General features: G+C 38.4%; 1 protein-coding gene across 2 annotated transcripts in view; it reads right to left on the reverse strand.

Annotated features, from left to right (window-relative positions):
* The window catches only part of VCAN (versican), a 108,617-nt gene that overhangs the window by 36,217 nt on the left and 50,077 nt on the right, over positions 1–22,323 (reverse strand). Inside the window, exon 7 of one of the 2 annotated variants that reach the window (XM_030512325.1) lies at positions 17,687–20,863. In XM_030512325.1, the coding sequence (XP_030368185.1) occupies positions 17,687–20,863 (3,177 nt within the window). The remainder of the gene's footprint in view (positions 1–17,686; positions 20,864–22,323) is intronic. The other variant, XM_030512326.1, reaches the window with a different exon arrangement.

Genomic DNA, 22,323 nt, shown 5'->3' on the forward strand with positions numbered 1-22,323 from the left:
AGAGAGAATTTCTCCCTGTTCCTTCCTCCAGTGGGTTAGAAATATTTACAGAGGCTGCCCAATGCCACAGAAAAAATATATCTTCTGCAACCACTTATTTGAGTCTTCTCAGATCTCCTTTTAAGATATCATTCAAGCACAAAAGCAAGAATTTAGCTTTTTGTCCAAGATCTGCAATGTGATGTGGAGAAGCATGTCTAGTAACATCACTTTCAGATTCCACAAATTTTAGCAAATAGCAACGCTAGTCATATGAAGAAACATATTTTCACAGAATTGTACACCTTCTTTTCAAAACAGTGTATGCAAAAATAAATGGGAATTCACTAATTGAAAGGGGGATGGCAAATCAGAACTGCTAGGGAGCTTCGAGAGTTTGTGATTCTCAGTAAATCCACTACAAAATAACTGCACCAACATTCATAACCAGAGAACTACATATAGAAATGTGCATGGGCAAGAAAGATGGCTTACTGTGTGCACAACTTAAGAAGGAAATATGTATAACTAACCTGGTATATAGGCTAATGTAGTACAAGAATTAACTATGATTTCATACACAGCTGTTAGGGTTGTGTGCACAAAGCATGTAGCATGCTTTTGCACAGAAGTAGATGTTAAAAAAAGGATAAAACCTGGATGGAACTGGATAGGCTGTAATTTGTAGGAGGGTACCATGACTAACAAGTTCTGACCAGTGTATTATTTTTGTTGCACTGCACACCTGGGAGTCCCTCAAATTACTAGCTCACGCTAACTCATTTATGGCAGGTAATAAATTTAGTGAACAACATCTGTTCCAAATTCACCTAGAAGACATATACAAATTCTTACACACGCAAAGATCTCTATCAGACCTTACTTTAAATTTGTTAGCTTTTTCAAGATCTCACATGCCACAAAGATCCACATTAAAGAACATTAGCTAAAGGTATGATATTCCAATAATTAACTTTCAGAAGGCTCTTTCACTAAATACTAAGCATTTTTGTTTGGGCTCTTTTTCCAACCAAAAAAACAACCAACCCCAAACCGACAGCTTTTTAAAAAATAGTAATGAATAAAATTGATTTTTATTTTTTTTTAAATTAGAATTTCTTCTCCTTTCTAGAGCTTTGATTATTCAATGTTAGTAATCAAGTTTCCAGTGCTCAGGAATAATAGCTGTGGAAAATCTCTTAAACCCCAGAGATGGCCAATAATCTATGTAACAATATAGCTCATATTACCTTGTCCTTTAAGAAGAAGCAAGACACTAGGATGAAAACCTAAGTGCTACTGTAAAATATGAATACAGGAGAGAAAATTCTTATCTGTTGAACTAGTTTGTTAGACCTTAGGGCAGACACAAGAAAATTCGCAGTATTTTTAAACTGGCTGGATGCAGCTGACACATGTTGCCCCTAACTGTGTTCATGTCCATTCCAGCTGCAAGTAAAAACATGCAGACTTGAGATTATTAATAAGAGATGAAATGAGGACTTTAAAAGGAAGGAGTTTAACTTCTAAATATGTTTATCAATAGTTCACAGATTATCACAGCAAACAAGCCAAAAGGCACACTTGTTTAAAGAGGTGCTTTGTTATCATGACTCCAAGAAAAAGAAAGTGAAAAAGAACTAGCTAAAAAGTAGGAAAAGCAAGGGCTGTCAGTTCAGACTGCCAATCCAAACAAGTCCAAAAGGAGATTTATCTGTAAAGCCTCTTATTGAGGAAAGCGAGGACATATGCTCTGAAATAGAGATGGAACAGATAGGTAGATGAGTGTATATGCAGCCTAGAGTGTTCCTTAATCCATTTAACATGTCTAAATGTTTTAAATTACCTGTATGGAATAGGCATCTATCTCAATAACAGTCAACTATGTGCAAGAAATGGAAATCATTCTGTCTACAGGGTGCTTTTTAGCCACAAGAAGACTTGACTGCTGCTACATATAATCACAGAGAGACTGACTGATTGGGCACTAATTTCCAATACAACCTTCCTAATGACAATTGGTTCTAAACCCACATTAATTTGTCACTGGATCAGATATAGAATCGACTCTGTGTTACTGATGGACAAGCTAACTTCTCCACACCCAAAACCATGTAATGTGTAGCAACATTCTTTCTTGAGAAAGATGATTTTTGAGAGAGTAAGCAATAAAAAGCATTTTCTCTCAAAAAACCCCCAAACTTCAGAGATGCAGCTGTAGAAGAATTAACAGAGAGTTAAATAGAACACAGATTATGATGTTTTCCAAGCTTTCAAAAGCTACAGTATTCCATTCAAAAGACTTATGGATTTAGTACAGTTTTGTGAAGTCTCATTGAAAATGGGACTGATAATATCTAATCTGGCATCCTACATATAGCAGAATAGATTCCTGCAATTTGTCCATTCACTGCTTTAGAGCAACACGGTGAGTTATTTCTGACAAGTAACGGAGTTCAGTCTTTTTTAGAACTAGAAGTAAGAACTAGAAGTACAATAAACCCATGAAATTCACAGAAAGATTCATAAAATGTTCTGCGGACTTTGAATCAGGCTTCATATTTTGATTAGAATAGATTTAAAAAAGGAAAAAAAAAAGACAAAAAACAGACCAAAACCATTTTGGACTGTTCATTTCAAAAATGTCCATTTTGTTGCGTAATGTGACACTATCACAAGCTCCATAACATTCATTACCAAGAACTGATAACCACAACACAGGTTAGAATGAAAAAACAGAATAGTTTGCGTTAGTCAAATTTCTTCCTGCACTTCATAACCGAAATATTTGGGTTTGGGCTTCAACAGAGTTATAACAGGGTTGATTTAGACAATGATATGACTACAGTATTGTATATATTATATATGACATTAAAATATTGTATATATGTGGGTTTCTATCAGATTTCTCCAAATTCAGTGACTGAAAAAGGTAATGCAGTAACTTGCAATGAAAACAAAAAAGTTTGGTTCAGAGAGAAAAACAATAAATAATTTAAGATTAAAAAAAGAGAAAATCTGGGAGCTTTTCCCCATGCATACAAGTTAACTACTCAGTTTACCATGTTATGTCACCTCATCTCTTTCCCTTTCTTTCTTGTACATGTCTTGTACAGATATGTACAAAATACCTAATATCTAGCAGTTAGCGCAATGGTTCAGTTCATTGTGGAAGAATAGACCATCAGCTTATGAAGGCTGTTAAATGACAACTCAAGTCAGATGTCTCCAGCTTCACAACAGCTGAACATTGGGTCATTGATCAGACCCTTACTCATTCAAAAACATTATTTTGAGAAAGTTGTTGCAGGAACAGATTGTAAAAATATCCTATGAAAAGCACATAGGCAGCAGTGAAGACCAAAGGAAGACACATGATTCATTATCTTGTCTATTTTTGTGCATTGTTAATTTGGTGAGGCTCTGGCACAGGTTGCCAGAGACGCTGTGGCTGCCCCATCCCTGGCAGTGTTCAAGGCCAGGTTGGACAGGGCTTGGAGCAGCCTGGTCTAGTGGAAGGTGTCCCTGTCTGTACAGGGGGTTGGAACTGAATGAACTTTAAGGTCCCTTCCAACACAAACCATTCTAGGATTCTATGACTTGCTGCAGATTGAAGCTGCTATGAAAAGCACATCCAAACAGACAATCCACAGAATAATGGACACTGTTTTTGTTTAAGACTCTGTGAGTAACATAAACTAATGTCTTTAATGTGTCCTGTCTAAATCCCTGCACATCTGTGGAGCACTCCTGATGAGTTTGGTGACTTCTAAAGTGCGAGCCTACAGCCAGCAGACTTAAATTCAGCTGACTTAAATTAAGCCAACAGGTGTCTCCATTTCATCTGGAAAATATTTTGGAGTCCTCTAAGTAGAATAAGTTCAAAATATTTGATTTAAACTCTCTAAAAGTCCAGTGAAGCCTCGTATCTGGCTTGGGAGAGGAACTAGCACAAGGAAAGTCTTTAACAGCTCTATGTCACATATTGACTCCCCTAAACCTCAGCTCTGCCAGGGACCAGATTTGTAGTCTGGGTGGATTCAAGCAGTTTTATGACTACAGTTTGCTGAAACTCTTTCAGCGAAACAAAACTCAACGAATTCCCCAGCAATTTGTCAATCTTATTGAATATATTTTGTTTTAAAAGCATACTGAAGAAGTAGTGATCTGACAAGATGGTCCCTGTGCAAGAATATTTTTTTTTGTTGTTTCAAAACCTTTGTATTTAGCTGCTTCTTCCTCCTTAAAATATTATATTTAAATTGGAACAGAAAACTTCATTTTTACAGAAATAAAACATTCTGATAACATCTTTTGGGGCGTTTTGTTTCATAGAAAAGGGATTTTTTAATTGTTCTTTTCATCTCATTTCAAAAGGAATAAGATTTTGAAATACAGATGTTTCCCGCTGAAGGAAAATTCCAACTGTCAGCCTTCAGTAGATGCAATTCTTCTAACTTGTGCCATCTTGTAATATCATTAACCTACCTAAGCACAGTCAAAGTGCAATGGTGCTCCAGGCATACCCCATATCCTCAGTCAGGAAAAGGTGGGAATACTGCCAAGGAGCTGGTCTAAGGTGTTATAGAAACATGGCTACTATTATACACACCCAAGTAAAAGGCAACAAAGAAAGGTCCAGAAATAATGAAATTTTTGAGTATTTTAATCCTTCTACCTCATGTTAATGTGACTAGTATGTATGATGAGGTCTAGTAAAATACAGTTCTTGAATACTTTTGAGTATAAATAAACAAAATGTCTTATTTAGTTCATTTTAAATGTTCCCCAGCTGAATATATATTTCTAAAAATTCTGTTAACTTTGGCTCCCTTTCGAAATGCTTAACAATGCAGGACATGTTTCCATAGGCTTCTTTTTTTTAATTTAAGCTTCTAAATTTTATCAAACTTTATGTATTGCTCTCCCTCTGACAGTCAAAAGAGAAGTTCGCATTTCTAAAATCTCATCAGCAGTAAAAATAATAATTAAAAAACTGAATATAAATTGACCCTGCATAAAAATCTCAAATACTTAAGTAGATATCTGGAAGGAAGCACTTGAAAAGAACAATTTTCGCACAGCTGGCTGGGCAGGAATTGAAAATAATTCAAGGTGGGTGGTCAGCCTTGCCTATTCCAATTCACTTATCCAGCCAGCTTTAGCATATTTGAGTGTCTCTGTTTCCATGCAAGACATGGTCCCATTGAAACCCTGAGTATTAATTGCTGGCATTTTCCTAAACTGCAGTCTTTTTTACAGCTATACTATTCCCTCAAGTTCCATCTTGACAGACTTGTTGGCTGTAACCAGAAAAACCTGTGGAAAGTGGATGCTGCTGATGTGGACATCTGCTTTGCACAGGGCTCTAGGTTACATGGTTGGGCTTAAACACCCCTGCCGAATGCTAAAGTAATAGACATGATGATGCAAAAACCATGACAGGAATTGAGGAAGTCTTTGTTATAAAAGCATATCATGAAGCCTGCTGGCAATCCCTGGCGTTTCCTTCAGCCTCGTTGCTTCCTGTGTTCCCCTCCCTGACACAGCAGTAAACTTGTTAAGAAAAACAGATTGAGTAAAATGTCAAGTTGTTAAAAATGGCAGCCTTGCAGTGTCATGTCTAAGCCCCAGCAAGCGCAGGGTACCGTTCCCTAGATAATGACTGAATATTTGTCATACGATATTCTAAGCACAGCTATTCCCACTTCCTTCCTCTTCCAACATGTCATTAACAGAAAGACACTCCAAGTAGCAGTGTCTCCTCCTAAGGGCCTCCTGACATGACCATCCTTCTAATGACAACTTTTTACTTATTGCCTACGAGAAGACAAGTCTAAAGCTCTGCAGGGCTAAACAACCACAAACAAACAACTGGCAAGTAATAAATCATTTTCTTCAGCTGAAATCTGAAGTAATGCAAAAAGACAGATTCGACAGATTCTACAGTCACACAGTATCTGAATGAGCAGGTCTGCCTGGGTATATAGATGGAAAAGTCCAACTCCAAAGACAACTCACCAGGTTAGCTAGTAAACAGAAGAGCTGGTTGGGAAGGAAAGCAACTTCTCACCAAAATTATTTCAGTGTGGTATTCCATGACTAAGGTAGAAACAGTGAGCTATCAGCAGGTCTTGTCCTTTCTTATCCCGCTTCACCGCCATCCCTTGGTTACACTTACACCATTGTTACACTGAGGCAAACTCAAATGCTTCTGCCATTGTACGGATGGCACAAGAAAGAACCAGTTCTGGCCCTACTAACATGAGAAAAGCATCCCCTCCCATGAGAATGAAAAATTATTGATTACAACTAAAATCTGGGGTGAAAGAAAGAATGAAAGAGGTAAAGAAAAAGATGAAGAAAGAGGAAAGAGAGGAAGAGAGGAAAGGAGGGAGGGAGGGAAAATTTAGGTATAAATTTAGGTATAGGGGTTAACAAAAATGATTGCTTTGGGTATTAAACGTCCAAAGCAGCCTAAAAATAGACGAGATTCTCAGTTAAACAAATGTAAGGCTGTAAAAACCCCACTGCTACAGGACGAATGACAGAAGTGTGACTCCCTCTTTCAGACACAATATTAGGAAAAGCAGAGCAGCTCCATATGCTTGAAAGCCTTCAAAAAATTAAGTACCAAACAGTATTTTGATACATAATATCTACCTGGATCAACTTCTGGGGTGCCTTTGATCCTCATACTTTCCTGAACTCTGCAGAGACTTGTGAACAGCAGATGAAACAGAAAGAAAAGCACAGCAGAAAAAGAAGCCTGATGCAGCAAATACTCTAGAATAAGCTTATAATTGGAGAAGACTTATCTGAGAGCAAGTTGTACTATACCTATAAATATTTAACCATTTCATTGCTCAGAGCTGGCAAAAAAACCATATAATGCATACAGAGAATGAGCTTCTTTTTAATAATACAATCACATACATAAAAATGAGGAATGGTTCCATTTTTCTTTTAGAAGAAGAACATTTTCCATCTAGGTGTTTTGTTTTGTTTTGTTTCATTTTGTTTCATTTTTTCTTGGGAAAATGTAACATTTGTTTTGGAAAAATATTAATCTGGTTTTAGAAACACTTGATTTATTAAAAAGACATTTTTGTTGGACAATACATGAGAACAGAAGTTTTCAGCCACCTACAGCTGAAAATAGATGCCTAGCTGTGGTGAGCTTGGTGCAGCACTAAAGCCACAGCAGAGAGAGGCAAACTTTTGACTATGAACCTATTAGCACAAACTCCATCCTATAACCAACTAAGATTGGTTATATGGTTACTGACTCAGAACTAGTACATACTTGACAGGATCTGAATGTGGACAGAATAAACTAAAAAGAAAAACTGAATAGCACAAGAAGCCAAATAATTAAATTAAGGTAAGAACAAATAAATGCTTGAGTAACATTTTGGAGATGTAAAAATACTTCAGCTTCATTGATTTTCATAGTTTTACTGTTTCATGTAGGATAGAGTATACAACTAGCTTATGCCCTCTTAGGTCATCTGGTAATCCTGGTAACTCAATATCATACTAAACTGCTATCCATTCTGTGCACTGCAATGCTCAGCAATGCTTATTGCTTGGCAATGCTGAACTTCTTTATCCAGCATCCACAACCAGCAAAACCAAGCCATTGCCTACTGCAATTTAGTAATTTCCAAACTATGGTGAATTTGACATTAGTGCCTTTCTCCCTGACGACATGAAATCAACCAAATTTAGTTTTGCAGATGATTAGTCCAAGAAATTCTGTGGAAACTTACACTAAATTTGGTTTCTTCAAGCATGAATAGGAGCAACTGCACTAAGGTAAAAGACACTGTGACAACTTTTTCCAGGGTCACTTACCATTGCAAGCCCATTACCGCTATCTGTTTTCACCAGACATGAAACATCTGTGGTCTTTATTCTTGTCTGTCAGTTGTATCAAGCTTACACATCATTTCTAAAGGATTTAAGAATTCTGCTCGTAATATTTAATATTTATCCAAATATGTCACTGAAAACTTACTACAAGACTGAGTAGTAAATACATGAATAACCCAAGAAGCATTTCACTCACCACTTCCAATAAAAGAATAAGACAGTTTAGACAAAATCCTACAATAAAATTGTAGAATGATAGTATCACAGACTGGTTTGTGTTGGAGGGGACCTTAAAGCTCATCCAGTTCCAAACCCCTGCCACAGGCAGGGACACCTTCCACTAGACCAGGTTGCTCCAAGCCCCATCGAACCTGGCCTTGAGCACTGCCAGGGATGGAACAGGCACAGCTTCTCTGGGCAACCTATGCCAGGGCCTCACCACCCTCACAGGGAAGAACTTCTGCCTAGGATCTCATCTCAATCTCCCCTCTGTTAGGTTAAAGCCATTCTCCCTTGTCCTGTCCCTACAGGCCCTTGTAAGAAGTCCCATGACAGCATATAGAAAATCCCAATGCTAGTCTGTGTATATATAGGCATATTCTTCACTGTTATTTTGGGAAAAAAAAAATTCATCACGTATTTGGAAATTCTTTTCCTAATGCCCAAACTGAAACTATGGAACTCTTCCTTGATGAGTTACTATACGAAAAATCCAAGTTTATGGTTAAAAAGCTAAAAAATAGTGTTTCTTGTGCACTCTTTAAGCTAAGGTTGATTAACAAAAAAGTAATGAAGTACAGCAGAGGTAATACCAAAGCAGGCATGGAAGATTGCCCCTGAGGAACAAAGTTCCAACTGCATTTCCCCTCCTTAGGGATTTTAGCTTTAATCATTAATGAAGAGAAATTTTGATACAATTTTTAAGCTGAGTTCTCATCTAAGCATATTGGTAATAGAGGACTGTAAGAAAAGTCCTAGTACAACTCACTGAGCAGGTTTTTTTAAAAAATTGTTAATTACTCGATAGAAAAAAATAGATAACTTCAGCTCCATGTTCCCAAAGGTGACACAAAACATGCAGCACTCACTTTGAACACATCTTGACTTGTACGAGGAAATAATCACAAGTATCTTGAAAGACACCAGTGGATATTACATATATTATTAATCAGATTTATCATCTAAACACTTCCAAAAAGAGAAAGATAGAAAAATGCCTAGATGGATTAACAAGGATTAATTTAATTAAATCTAAACCATGCAAAGAACAGTTGTAAAAAAGACCCCACTAAAAAACATACTCAAAAAGAATAGCCAGCAGATACTTTTAAAGTGCTTTTAGAACAATTATCAAGTGACCCATGTTAAAAGAATGACTTTCTATTGAGATCTTTTGGGTTTGAGCCACTTACAAAAATCCTTTTATTTACATTTCCAGGACCACATTCTGTATTCAATCAGAGTTTCACTATCTCCAATGAATCATTCCACATAAAGTAAAATGGTATAGATAATGTTTTCTGAAAGGCAAAAAAGGTTATATCCTCATCATAAGTAGTAAGATTTTTTACAATCTGAACACATTCAAAAAACTTTGGTATAAAAACCCACTTTCCTCAAGAAAAGTTAAATCAGATTGTGTTTCCATCTACAAGACAGTTCATCTTTTCTACAATAGGTTTTCTTAAGACTTTCTCCATGTGCAAACAAAACTTCTAAAAAGATTCGTCTCCTTCACAACAGAAGTATGAAAAACTATATGGTACCTATGAATAAAATCCTTTCATTTCTCTCATGAATAAAAAAAGAGTTGTAAGAAAGCTAGAAATGTGTAATCCCTAGTCTAGATCTGAGACGTTTCCTCGGAAACAATGCAAAACCAGCAGGGAATATGTAGGCATCCTCTGAACAGCATTTAATGTGAGAGCATTGTTCCTCGTATCTATGGAAGTCTATAAAGGAATGTGAAAAAAGAAATTATTGTTCCATAATAAGCCTTCAGGAAGAGCCAGCACTAGTGGCCTAAAGACTACTTATTATTATTCACAGTCTTAGCTGCTTGTGAAACTTTCTAAGCCTCAAAGTTCAGCTCTGTTGGATATGGGGTTGGATTTTTTTTTTTCTTTTCCTTTGTTTTTGAAAACCAATGTACCAAAAGCTTGAATTTATTACAATTATGTCTTTATTAGGGCTTGCATTCAAACAGGGAATTGTTGCTATTGAATTTTAAATATCATTTACATGTGATGGTGCCCAACCTACTTTAAAAAGCCCTACACAGCATCAGTACAACAGGAGTATTCTAATATATGAAAATTCCAACCAGTTCAGTTAAGAAATAGGTCTATTACTTTAAGCTAAATATATGACAGAAACTTGTTCTGAGTCAAAAAATTATCTAATTATTGAATTAACTAGAAGTTAAAAATGTTATGAAGACATTATGATACCTACCATTCCCACACCCCCATAACAATCCTGCTCTCAATCACCTCATTGGAATTACTATGGTGTAATTACACTGGGGAAGATGATATCAGAACCTGGCCGTGTTACTTAGCATTTAACACTTCAGTTACTCTAGATAAAACGAGAACTTGGCGATATCTATACCATGTTTTATGAATAACACAGAGATTTTGGTCATTCAGGGCATGAAAATTAACTTGAGTAGTGAACAGACACTGAGAAAGTTGTTTCATTTGAAATTGTAGAATGACAGGCTGGTTTGGCTTGGAAGGGACCTTAAAGCTCATCCAGTTCCAACCCTCTGCCACAGGCAGGGACACCTTCCACTAGACCAGGTTGCTCCAAGCCCCATCGAACCTGGCCTTGAGCCCTGCCAGGGATGGGGCAGCCACAGCTTCTCTGGGCAACCTATGCCAGGGCCTCACCACCCTCAGAGGGAAGAACTGCTGCCTAAGAGCTCATCTCAACCTCCCCTCTGTCAGGTTAAAGCCATTCCCCCTTGTCCTGTCCCTATAGGCCCTTGTCAAAAGCCCCTCTGCAGATTTCTTGTCAGCCCCCTTTCAAAACTACTAGGTGGTTTTCTTTCTCAGCTGAACACAGAAGCCCAGGGCTCAAAACAAAACACTACCAGGAAGGACAGCAAACACTGAAATAAGACCATGTCCATTGACTGCAGCACACTCAGGCCACCAGGCAATGTGGTTTTCCTCCAAAGCTGATGAGGAGCTGCCATGCTCTTAATGTCAGCTGGAACATTACAGTTAGTAAGGAAATCAGCCAAGCCCTCCCTTAAATAAATAGGAAATTTTGCATTTAATAAGATGAGAACTTCATTCAGCCCATGTGAGGCCACTTTGACTGTTGCTTCACTAGAAACAAATTCAGGTCAGCCTATTTACACTGTACCAGTAAACTATGTCTATGGGTTGGGAGGGGACAGGAACACCACATCCAAATGCATGCAAGTTGAAATGCCCTTGCAAATTAAATAGCTCAACACGATGCTTAGTTAAATTTGTAACTCTTCTTGTCTTAAATAGCTGACAGCGATATCAAGAATTAAGCATTTGTTGGGAAAGCTGAACAGCTTGCACAAGCAGGAAAGTCCTTTTCTTACACATCCACTTGGGCATGTTATCAGACACTGCATAAAGCAGCAGAATGCAGTGAATACGAGACAACAACTTTCCTTTGCAACAAACTTCAATTTGAAATAGGTCCTATGAATAAACAGTTAGTTTCAGTAGCATATATTCTTCATTTGAGTGAAAACAAATGGTGATTTCAGCACATAAAAGACAAAGTCTCCTCACCTTCATCAGAAGTCTCTCTAACACGATAATTAATACACGTAATTTTTGAAAGGTACACAAAAAATTGCACATAGCACATGTGTGTATATTACAAAAAGTGCCCAGATAGATATTTGCCAGTGGGCATAAAAAAAAAACCTTAAAAGAGAATAATGTGGGTACAGGTGCAGATAGATAGAAGCTTACACAATGCATGCTTTTAAACTGGCTCTCTTGCAAGTGAGGTGCTGCCTGGAAATGGTGTTCCAAGGCATGCCGCTCCTCTCCCTCCACCCCATTGTCTGGCCTGGTTAGAGCACCATCCCGATACCCACAGTCTCCAGAAGAGAGCCAGCGTCTTTCCTCCCAGCACATTTCCACTTTCCCACCCCTCAGAAATTAGCAAAATGAAGGCTGAAAGGGAACATGGTTATTCTCTATAACTAAACAGAGAAATAAAAGTATCAAGGGATAAGTGTCAGGCACTAAAAAGACCTATTCAAGCAAAAGACAATGCTAGCAAGAATAAACAAGTATAAACTGGCCAAGAAGCAATTCAGGCTAGATATTGGAATTAGGCTTAAAGAGAGCAATGATGATCTGAGACAGCCCTCCAGAAGGATCTGTGAAGACAACGGCATTACACGAATTTTAAGACAAGGCCCAAGACAGACCTGAAAAGACTCTATTCTGCCTTCGTTGTTAAGGTTTACGACTATGACTCATTACCATCTGCATTTCATTCAAATTCCACATGCCCTCTTACATTGCTAAGACAGAAATATGCATGTCAGAGAATTGCATGTTGAAACACAAAGGTTTGTAACCTCTTTCTGTAAAATTCCACATCTACAAAGCACAAGTTCCTGCAATTTCATTCTGTTCAAAGCTGGAGGGCACAAGAAACCAGACAGAGCTGGTGTGAGTCCCAGGGTCCAATGAGCACTTTGAAACTTATTCACTAAGTAAAGACTTTTAAATGTCTCCAAAAAATGCAGGTGTGCAAATTACTCCTGATACAGACGGAACTTATGTTTCCAGCAGCCCCTCAACCCCTGTTAAACAACACCCCCACAAGCATTTTTCAGCTCATAAAAGCTTTATGAGCTGAAAAGTTACTTCAGTGTTTGGGCTGCGGTTTTTTTTCAGCTGCTAATCCATTACCTTCTAGCAACAGCAGCAGCCCTCACCTCTACAATACATAGGAGCTATGTGAACATACAAGGGCATGAGGTGGCAAGGTTTGCATCTTAGCAGTGAAAGACAAACTCTTCTGTCCTATCTGATGCAACAAAAAGCTGCTAATGCAATAACACATCACAGTGCAGTGCTGTTTTGCTTTCTCATTTTCACAACATGGTCACCAGCCTGAGGGAACATCCTGTCTTTCTACCCAAGTGAATGAAGTCCCAAGCTCCTTCTTTATGAAACATGTGTGTGGCACTTTTTGTAGCATAAAAAGGGATGTTTCCCCATTTATTTTCCCCATTAATTTGAGCACCTGCCCTAGACCTGCCTGTGTGCCATAGGCTGTCAGTAAAAGCATGACTTAGATCCCTCATTAATTTGTGCACCTGCCTCACATTTGCTCACATGGAAATATAGCAGTTGTTTGTACAATACGTTTTCTCAATGAAAACTGCTGTATTCTAATACAAATAAGCAGCTTAATCCACTCAGCTTCAGCGGAGTGCTCTTTCTCATCTGCACTACAGTGCATTTTCCAGAACTTCAGCTAATGAGCTTGACCTTCCACCAGGCCCCCAAATTGCTGCTCTTTCCATGGGTAAAGTTTTTTATCTAAAGGTAACTGAAACTTCCTTTATGGAAGTTTTCATTGACTGCAAGCATGCATTTTAAAAGCTAGGAGTCCTCCAGAAGAAGCTTTTTCAGTACTAATAAATTTAAGGACTTATTGTTTAAAAAATTTGAGAATATTTAATATCAGCTTTCAGTTATATATTGTGTACACTGAGGTATTGTAGACTTGGATGTGAGGGGTGTATAAGACAGCCTAAGGTCCTTGCCACTGTATTTAACTGAGCTTAACCCAGTCAAGATTCAACGTCTTTCAAATGCAGCTTGAGTCTACAATAATAATGAAGAATAAGATCCCCCACATTCCATACATCCATAAAACATTCCATACATTGACAGCACATTCCAGCCAAAGATTTCAAAGTGCTCCAGTGAAGTTGGTGCCAGTTTAGTGAGGGTTTGAGACTCACAAATGTGCAAGTAATCCTTCCCATTTCTAGCCCTACCAGTGCATAAAATCATAGAATCACAGAATCATCTGGGTTGGAAAAGACCTTTAAGATCATCAAGTCCAACCATTGCCCCAGCACTGCCAAGGCCACCACTGAACCTTGTCACTAAGGGCCTCATCCACACGGTGTGTGAACACCTCCAGGGACGGTGATTCCACCACTGCCCTGGGCAGCCTGTTCCAATGCCTGAGCACCCTTCTGGGGAAGAAACTGTCCATAACATCCAGTCTAAACCTCCCCTGGCGCAGCTTGAGCCTGTTTCCTCTTGTTCTATCGCTTGTTCCTTGGGAGCAGAGACCAGCCACCTCCTGGCTCCATCCTCCTTTCAGGTAGTTGTAGAGAGTGATAAGATCCCCCCTGAGCCTTCTCTTCTCCAGACTAAACCCCCTGAAGTTCCCTCAGCTGTTTCTCATCAGACTTCTGCTCCAGGCCCTTCGCCAGCTCCGTTGCCCTTCTCTGGACCCACTCCACACAGTCATCAGCATGGCCACAGGTGAACTCATCAGACCTAGAGCAGCAATGGGAAATAGGACACCCACTGATGGCAAAGGGACTCCTGTGCTACAAGGAATACGCTCTGTCCTGCTTGCTGGGAACGTCTAAAAATGTCTCAATCTCTCAAAACTCCATTCAGTTGGACCCTTCTCTTTTACACGGAGCATAAAATGTTACTCATAACTAACAAAACCTAATAGCACCTCCACAAAGTGCTTAAATATTATTATGCCTACACTATAGATGGTAAATGGAGCTTCAGAGAGCAGCTCTGTGTCACTATAATAGCAAGTTTTTACTGTAATTAAGTGATATAGCTGATAGTAAACAAAACATGGTACCATATTTCTGCTGAGCACTGTTTCTCTATTAAATTGTTGCTTCTGGCAAAAGCTGAGTAATAAGGAAGTGAAGAAAGAAGAAAAAATATTAAATCTCATAAACATTTGCAACACTTCTGCATACACAAAAAGGAAAATATTACATTAATTTATACCCAATTCTTCTTATATGGCAAATATCTCATTATTATTCCTGTTTGAAACAGCTATTATTTGAAGGGCTTTGGTAATCAAATTGTCATTTCTTAGGAGGTACTTTTGGACTCTTGACTTGAAAATCATGAAGGTCTTTGCTTATAGTCATCACTGATTATTTTATTTAAAAATCCTAAACTATGTTGCCTTGAAAACATAGAGGGAGGAAAAAACTTTGTTTTATCAGAGAGAGGTAATGATGAAAGCTGTATTTCTTGTTCCCACTTAGCTGACAAAAAAAAGCCAAAGATACAATATAGGTAGTTCCTGTATGATTGCAGATCAATTTTCAAAAGAAGAGTGATAGAATAAGAAGTTGAACTCTATGATAGTGAAAGGCATGTATTAGTGATATCTGCCAAATTCATTCCTCTTCTGCACCTTCTGTGTACATTTTCTTCAGCACAAAGAAATGTTTATGGACTGAGGAACAGAGAAGCAAAACTAGGTTTGACAGAATTTTTCAGATGAGGTTTTTCGTTTGTGGACAAAGAAAAGAAAACACTAATCCTAATCCCGAAACAGAATAAATCTCTGACAGCTCTAACTTAACTTGCTGTAAGTAGGTATAGGGTTTCTTTTCTCTGTGGATAGCTAAATGAAGGAATTTCCACTGTCAGATTCTGAACACATAAAAATAAAGAAAACTTCTTTTTGGCCTTACACTAAATATGTGATAAGTCCCTTTATGTTTAAATAGAATACAGATACTGCCATATGAATAATTTCATAATACTTTAAGAAAAATATGTTTTTTTCTATGCTAACAGACTAAATCATTCCTAAAGGTAGAATTTTAAGGATGTAGAGCTTTAACACTGATACAAACATCCCCCCCACACATATGTACATATATAACTGGGAAAATCATGCACAGCTTTAGAAAGCTGTTGAAGATGCAGAAGGAAAATCCTAAAGGACCTGATCACCCAAGTAAAAACAAGAGTACCGATGAAGAGCAGCTCTGCATTGATCCACTGTCCTTGAGGTAATCCATCTTGAACTAACTCTTAATTTAATGAATCACAGTACCCACACCATTCTGAATAAAGTGTGAAAGAAGACTATCCTTGATCTATATGCAGAGAAATCCTGCACCATATACCTTGTGCACTATTTGAATAAAACACCAATTTTTCACACTCTCCCAAACCATCCTACTTCTTTCTGTCTGCCTGGAACATACCACTGCCCAGCACAACCCACTCTCCCATATGCAATAAACTGTAATAGAACTGAACAATGTAACAAGGAAAAATAGTTCACTACTACACAGTCCAACCATTGATTACGAAGCCGAATTAACCAAATTTCCACAGGTAGAAAAGTATTTAATATGTGGCTTCACTCTAATCTTCAGAAATTACCCTTCTGTTCTGACTTACCAAACTTGTCTCATTTAATTGAGACTTCCAAGACACTGGCAACATCTAAAGCTTCAGAAAAAAACAGTATACCACAGAAACAGAAGTAGTGTTTAAACATTAAGATAACAGAACTATTATTTTCTGAAATAGAAAGTTAAGCTGCTCCTGATATGACTTTGTACATTTTTGCATCTTTTAAATATAAAGTAGGAAAATAAGCATAAAGCGAATAAAGATACAAAAATCACTGTATGAAAAGTCCAACACTGATACGGCACATCTCCAGGAAACTACTTCTGCCTTTTGATTTTTGAATTAAATTCTACCAAGCACAAATCTGACAAAACCAACCAAAAGACTTCCATAAATTACGGATTCTGTTGGATGAGTTCTTCAAAGATACAGATGTTATGGCCAAAAACCAATGAGAAAACAGGTTTTTATATAACCACCCAAAGACATTGCATATAGAACATTAAAGGAATTTTTACTGTGTTCCTTCAAAAAATAAAATAATTTAAAAATAGCTGTAAAATAATTCAATAGAATGCAACATCGAACCTAAGAGATATTTTCAGCTTTATCCTTTTTGTCAGTCCTTTTACATTTCATTTTAAAATATAAGGTTTTACCAAGACACCTTAAACAATAGTCAGTTGACAGGCTACTTTAATATAAAATTGTATAGCCTTCAGCTATTTCATTATGGAGACATATTCATATTCTGTTCTGAATACCCATGGAATTGAAGCTACATACACATGTACAATGCCATCAGCTAAAAAAAATGTAATGAAACTAAAAATTATCTCAATTTGCATCACGGATACTGTAAAACAGCTTAAAAAAAAATAAGTTATGCTACAAAATCATGCAAAACCCATTCCCCCAAATCACAGGAGGTCCACTTGTGGACACAGCAGAGTACCTTAACCTTTTTTAGCTGACCACACTGTACATGGCATTGTTAATTGCTACAGACTAATGGAATGTTAAAATAATCCAGTGGTTTGTTTAGGGCTAGTATGCATGAAATGGAAGCTGTGAAATTAAAATGCTTGCTTCACAGGTAGCTGAAGTTAAATCAGTGACTTGACAAAATTAAACAAGAAAACCAGACTATAGCCATAATGACTTATAAGTGGAAATACATCAATTTCATACTTATTCTTGTATAGAAATTAATCTTACCCCAAACCACACATATAACACATTTCAGAAGTTTTCTTAATGGATAGAAAAATAGACCTACCAATATTTAGTAAGTCGCTGTCTAAATAAAACTTGCACTTTGCATCCTTCAGTGATCCAAGAAACATCTGCAGTATATTCTAAAGTACACCAGCTGATTATGAGAAACTGTCCATTCTGTTGGACTGCAGTTCTAAAAGGCAAAATCTTACCTGTATCGTTGCCTGTGATTTGAATAACGTACAATTTTATGTCATTTCCACTATCAAGGTGTGAAGTAGGAGGAGACACCTCTTGAGGTTGTAAAGCCTCTGTGGCCTCCTTCACTTTGGGTGGTGCAGTAGCTCGTGCAACTGCAGCAGCAGTTGATGCTGTAAAATATTCCTTATCAATTTCTGGTTCTAACATCTTTCCTGTCAGATCGTCATCAGCAGTGGCTTTACTGGGAGAAATAGATTCACCAATTATGATGATGTCGTTGCTTGTTACCTCTTCTTCTTCCTCAGGAATGATACGTGGTGACTTTTGAGTAACAAAAGGTTTGGATGCTGATGTAGACTGCATTTTGTCTACAGCACTAACAGAAGGTGTTGTTACATCGCTGAGAATTATTGACTTATCTGTTGCATTAGCTGAAAATATAGCTGTTTTGATTTCTCCAGGTTCTTCTGATATTCCTGAACCTTCCAGAGTTTGGCTTGGAGAAGATCCCAAAGTTAGATGAGTAGTGCTTTCCACAGTAGAATGACCTGTTGGCATCGTATAGGAGGGCAACACAGATTCCCAGCTCACTACATCACTGTCTTCTTCTCTGGCAGGGGTTCCTCTGCTTTCGTATGGTTTTGCTTGGGTACCCACTGTTATAGGCGTCACTTGAGTTACCTTCTCTTCTTGGTCAGTAGCAATTTCAGTGTTTGGAGTCATTGTGAGATGCAAGGTCCTGGTGCTAGTTTCATCAGGTCCCAGAACTCTTCCGTAATCTGTGACCTTCACTGCTGGCACGGATAATTCTGTCACTGGGTATGTCTCATCGTAAGCTGAACCTGCCTCATCCTGTTTTTCCTGAACAGCTGTTTGAGATGATTCTGATCCTGGTGCCGTCCTTTGTTCAGGTATTTGGACAGATGTCACAGATAAAGTAGACTTTCTAGCAGTATCTGCTTCCTTATCTTGATCTTTTGTGGAGGGTTCCTCTGGGAACACATCACTGTCTTTTGCAGTTGTTTCTGGCACTTCTGCATGAAAGATACCATCAAAAGGAGTCTGAGCAGTAACTTGCATATCTCTAGTGATCTCACTCTCTACAGTAGCTGGAACTAGGGAAGCATCATGTTCTTTCTGTGGAACTGTAGTATCTACCTCTGTTACATCTGTAAATACAATAGATTCCTTTGTCTCTCCAGTGCCAGCTGGTGGTGTTCCTTTTCTGTCTTGAAGTGTTGCCACTGACTCCTCAGTTGATGTTGCAGTGCTTGTCTGGCCTTCCTCTGTCACTGTGTATTTTGAGACCTCCATTTCAGTAAAGACTTCTTCAGATGTTGCCACCAACATCTCAGTAGCCTCGCTTTGTTCAGCTTCTGGAGTAGGAATAGACATTTCCAAAACACATCCTGATGTTTCATCTCCTTCATGTTCAGTTACCTCCATGACTGTGGGCACAGCAGCTGGTAATACAGTAACACTTGAGGAGCTAAAAGACTTCATTGTTGCACTGCTTTCACCCGCTGATAGTTTGGATACTGTGATCATTTCCAAATCTGAAGAGCTGCTTGTGTAGGAGACACCTGTAATATATTTAGTCTGATCAAAATTGGCTGATACAGCTTCTTCATCACTTTTTGCTTCAGCTCTCTCTATGCTTGTCTCAGTTTCATCTATAACTGCTGAAATCAGAGCTCCTGGATGTTCTGTAATTTGCCCTGGAGATGATGTACTCTCCATTCCAGAGATGCCATCTTCTGTATCTAGCTCATGTATATTCTCAGTACGAGAAGACTCTTCTGTCATATACCCCTGATCTTTATCTGTCAGCAGCCACATGCCAGAAGCTGGAGGAACCTGTGTGAACTTCTCACTTGCAGCATGTCCCTCAGATTCTGCTGTAAAAGAAGTAGGAATGATGGCTGTGGCATGAGTGATCTTAACATCTATTGTTCTCATTTCTGGCTCCTTTGTTTTATCCTGCTCCTCTAAAGCAGCTGATCCTTCTGTTCGCTGCGATGAGTGGATAACAGATGTGGTGCCTTCTCCAAGGTTTTGAGGAGAAACAGTACTTCCTGAGAGAGTGATGGCCTCAGATCCTGTTTGATTAACAGCTGATACAGAAAAGGATACAGGTACTCCAGATGACACTGTAGGCTGCATATCTCTCAGGTCCTCTCTGCTTCCTTGAGCTGACGCCTCATTATCAAACAATGTTGCAGAACCAAGTTTAATGAATGAAGTTGACTCATCTGCTGTAGAAAATTGTCCAGTGGTTACTGCATTCTCGTCTACAAGTGTCTCTGATGCAGCAGGCACATCTGATTCCGGGATGCTACCAGTAGCCATGCCAGAAACTCTATCAGGCATAATGGTGTACAGGCTCTCTCTGCCCTCCCTCTCTGCAGTGAGATCATACTGATCAGTGAACAAAGCTTTAGGGATTACAACAGTTGTAAGTTTCTTGTCAGATTTTGCCTCCATTGACTTTTTTGTGGGTTCTTTTGTTGAGTGGGCACCAAGATATATACTCTCTTTTGTTAGTGAAACTGAAGTCCCTGTCCTGGGAAACTGTCTCCGAGAAGTTGGTAACAAGCTATCTGTAGCTGTCATCATGGGACCCACTTCTATTTGTTCAGTCTGATTATCAGCATCATGGTTTTGTTTATCTCCTGTTTCAGTATCTTCCCACAAACCAGTGGAACTCTTAGCTACAGCTGTGCTATCCTGAAAAATTATAGAGGTCAAGAAAGCGTCCTCAATGCTTTCAGACCTACCTTGTTCCTCGGGCAATTCTGCTTCAGAGTAAGTGTGCTCCAGTTCCAAAGCTGCAGATGTGCTCTCTGCAGGTGAAGCATCATATTCAGTCCTTCCCAGTGTATCATAAGTGCTTATTTCGCCATCTGTGACAGTCTGAGGTAGAAGGGTAGTTAACTGAATGTTCTCCATGAGCACCTCCATCTCCCTTTCTTCCTCAGCCATGTCAGTAGTCATTTCTGTATCTTCTTCAGGCTCTAGGGTTGTTTCCTCCAAAGCAGGAACCTCTATTTTGGTGACAGTCACTTCAATAGTCGAAGTCTCAGTAACAGGAGGTTTAAGAGTAACTTTGGCAGGTGGTAATTTCACACTGTCAGTTTTCAGAGATGTCATCAGCTTGACAGTTGTAGGCTCTGTTATGACTTTTTTACCTTAAAAAAGAAAAAAAGAAAATATTAAGGAATCAATCAGTCAGAACACAAACTAATGTTACTTTAGTTCGGTTTGAATGTTCCCAACAAAATCAAGATGCTACATCAAGAAATTAGTATAAAGGTCAATGGCTTTATGCAGTTGTTTAGCGTACAACAGCATGACATAATATGACATAAAATAACATATTATAAAGCTGCAGAACATCTAACAAAGTCAGATGACATGAGAAGAGTAGCAGTATTCTTCATATTAATAGTATATATAATTGCCCCTAGAAATCCTCGCATTATACAAGTATCCGTCAGACAGCTAAGTACCCATCAGGGAATATAAAAGTTTATTTCATGATGTCATGAATGACGAGTACTGCAAACCTGTGGGTTTTCTTCAAAGCTTGCTGTAGCATACCACTCAAATATTTAAAGGGAGTGAAATACCACTGTAGTTTATTTTCAGCACGTAATTACAAATTGTAAAAAGGAACCCTCACTGGAGTGAGAGCATGCTGAAGCAACAAGAACAAACATGCCATAAGAAAGCACAGTTTTACAATGCCACAAGAGCTGCTGCCCTGCATTTAAATTATACTAAGAGGAACTTATTATGGGGAAAGGTGAGAACAGCAAACCATAAGATTGTAAACTTAATACTATAATGATGTTGATCTTTGGGAAACACTTCAAAGGTATACATCTGAAACTCCTCCACACAAAGAAGTGCTTCTATGGGAGTCTTGAACATGAAAACGCAGAGTGATGCATGATGGGAAGGAAAAGGGGGTAGCTATTTTAGATTCACAAGAAACACAAAGAAAGACCTTTCGAGTGAACCAAATTGCACTGTTTTAAAGAATCTTGCTGCCTTATGCTTTCTCCACTCCTTCTCCCCAGATTTACACCCTATCTAGAAGGAAACATGTCCTGACAACCATGACACCGCAGAGTCTGATACTGGATTTTAAGATGAAAAGGTGAGTTTGTGCTCAGAAAACAAGATTTGCTCAGGAAAAGCCCAGGGTGGAAACATCTTCCCCTCTGCCAGTTCTACCAGGTCGGTTACCTTCAGAAAGGCAATGGGAGCAGACAGGTGGATGATGTAAATGTCTTAAATCAGTGCTGTTATTGCTCAGTGACTGAGAGTCAAAAGCCTTATATGCATACAAGAGCAAAAGATGGTCTTTTGAGTCACACAAAGCATATGAAGAATGCATTAAACAGACTGCATATATGAGGACTAACTACTTACCAGACAGACAAAACTACATGTATAGCTTCTTGCAAAAGAAAATATTGCTCAGCTTCTAACAGGGCAAAGAAATCTATTCCTCTAACATGCAGAAACCAAAACAGTAACATTATTTTACAAGAAAATATTGAAACCAAAGCCTCATCATTGTAGCTGTGAATTACTAAAAGAGATCAGGAACCTTTACTTGATGTAAGATATGAATACCAGT

The sequence above is a fragment of the Strigops habroptila genome, chromosome Z (genome assembly GCF_004027225.2).
Source record: "Strigops habroptila isolate Jane chromosome Z, bStrHab1.2.pri, whole genome shotgun sequence".
NCBI classification, from domain to species: domain Eukaryota; kingdom Metazoa; phylum Chordata; class Aves; order Psittaciformes; family Psittacidae; genus Strigops; species Strigops habroptila.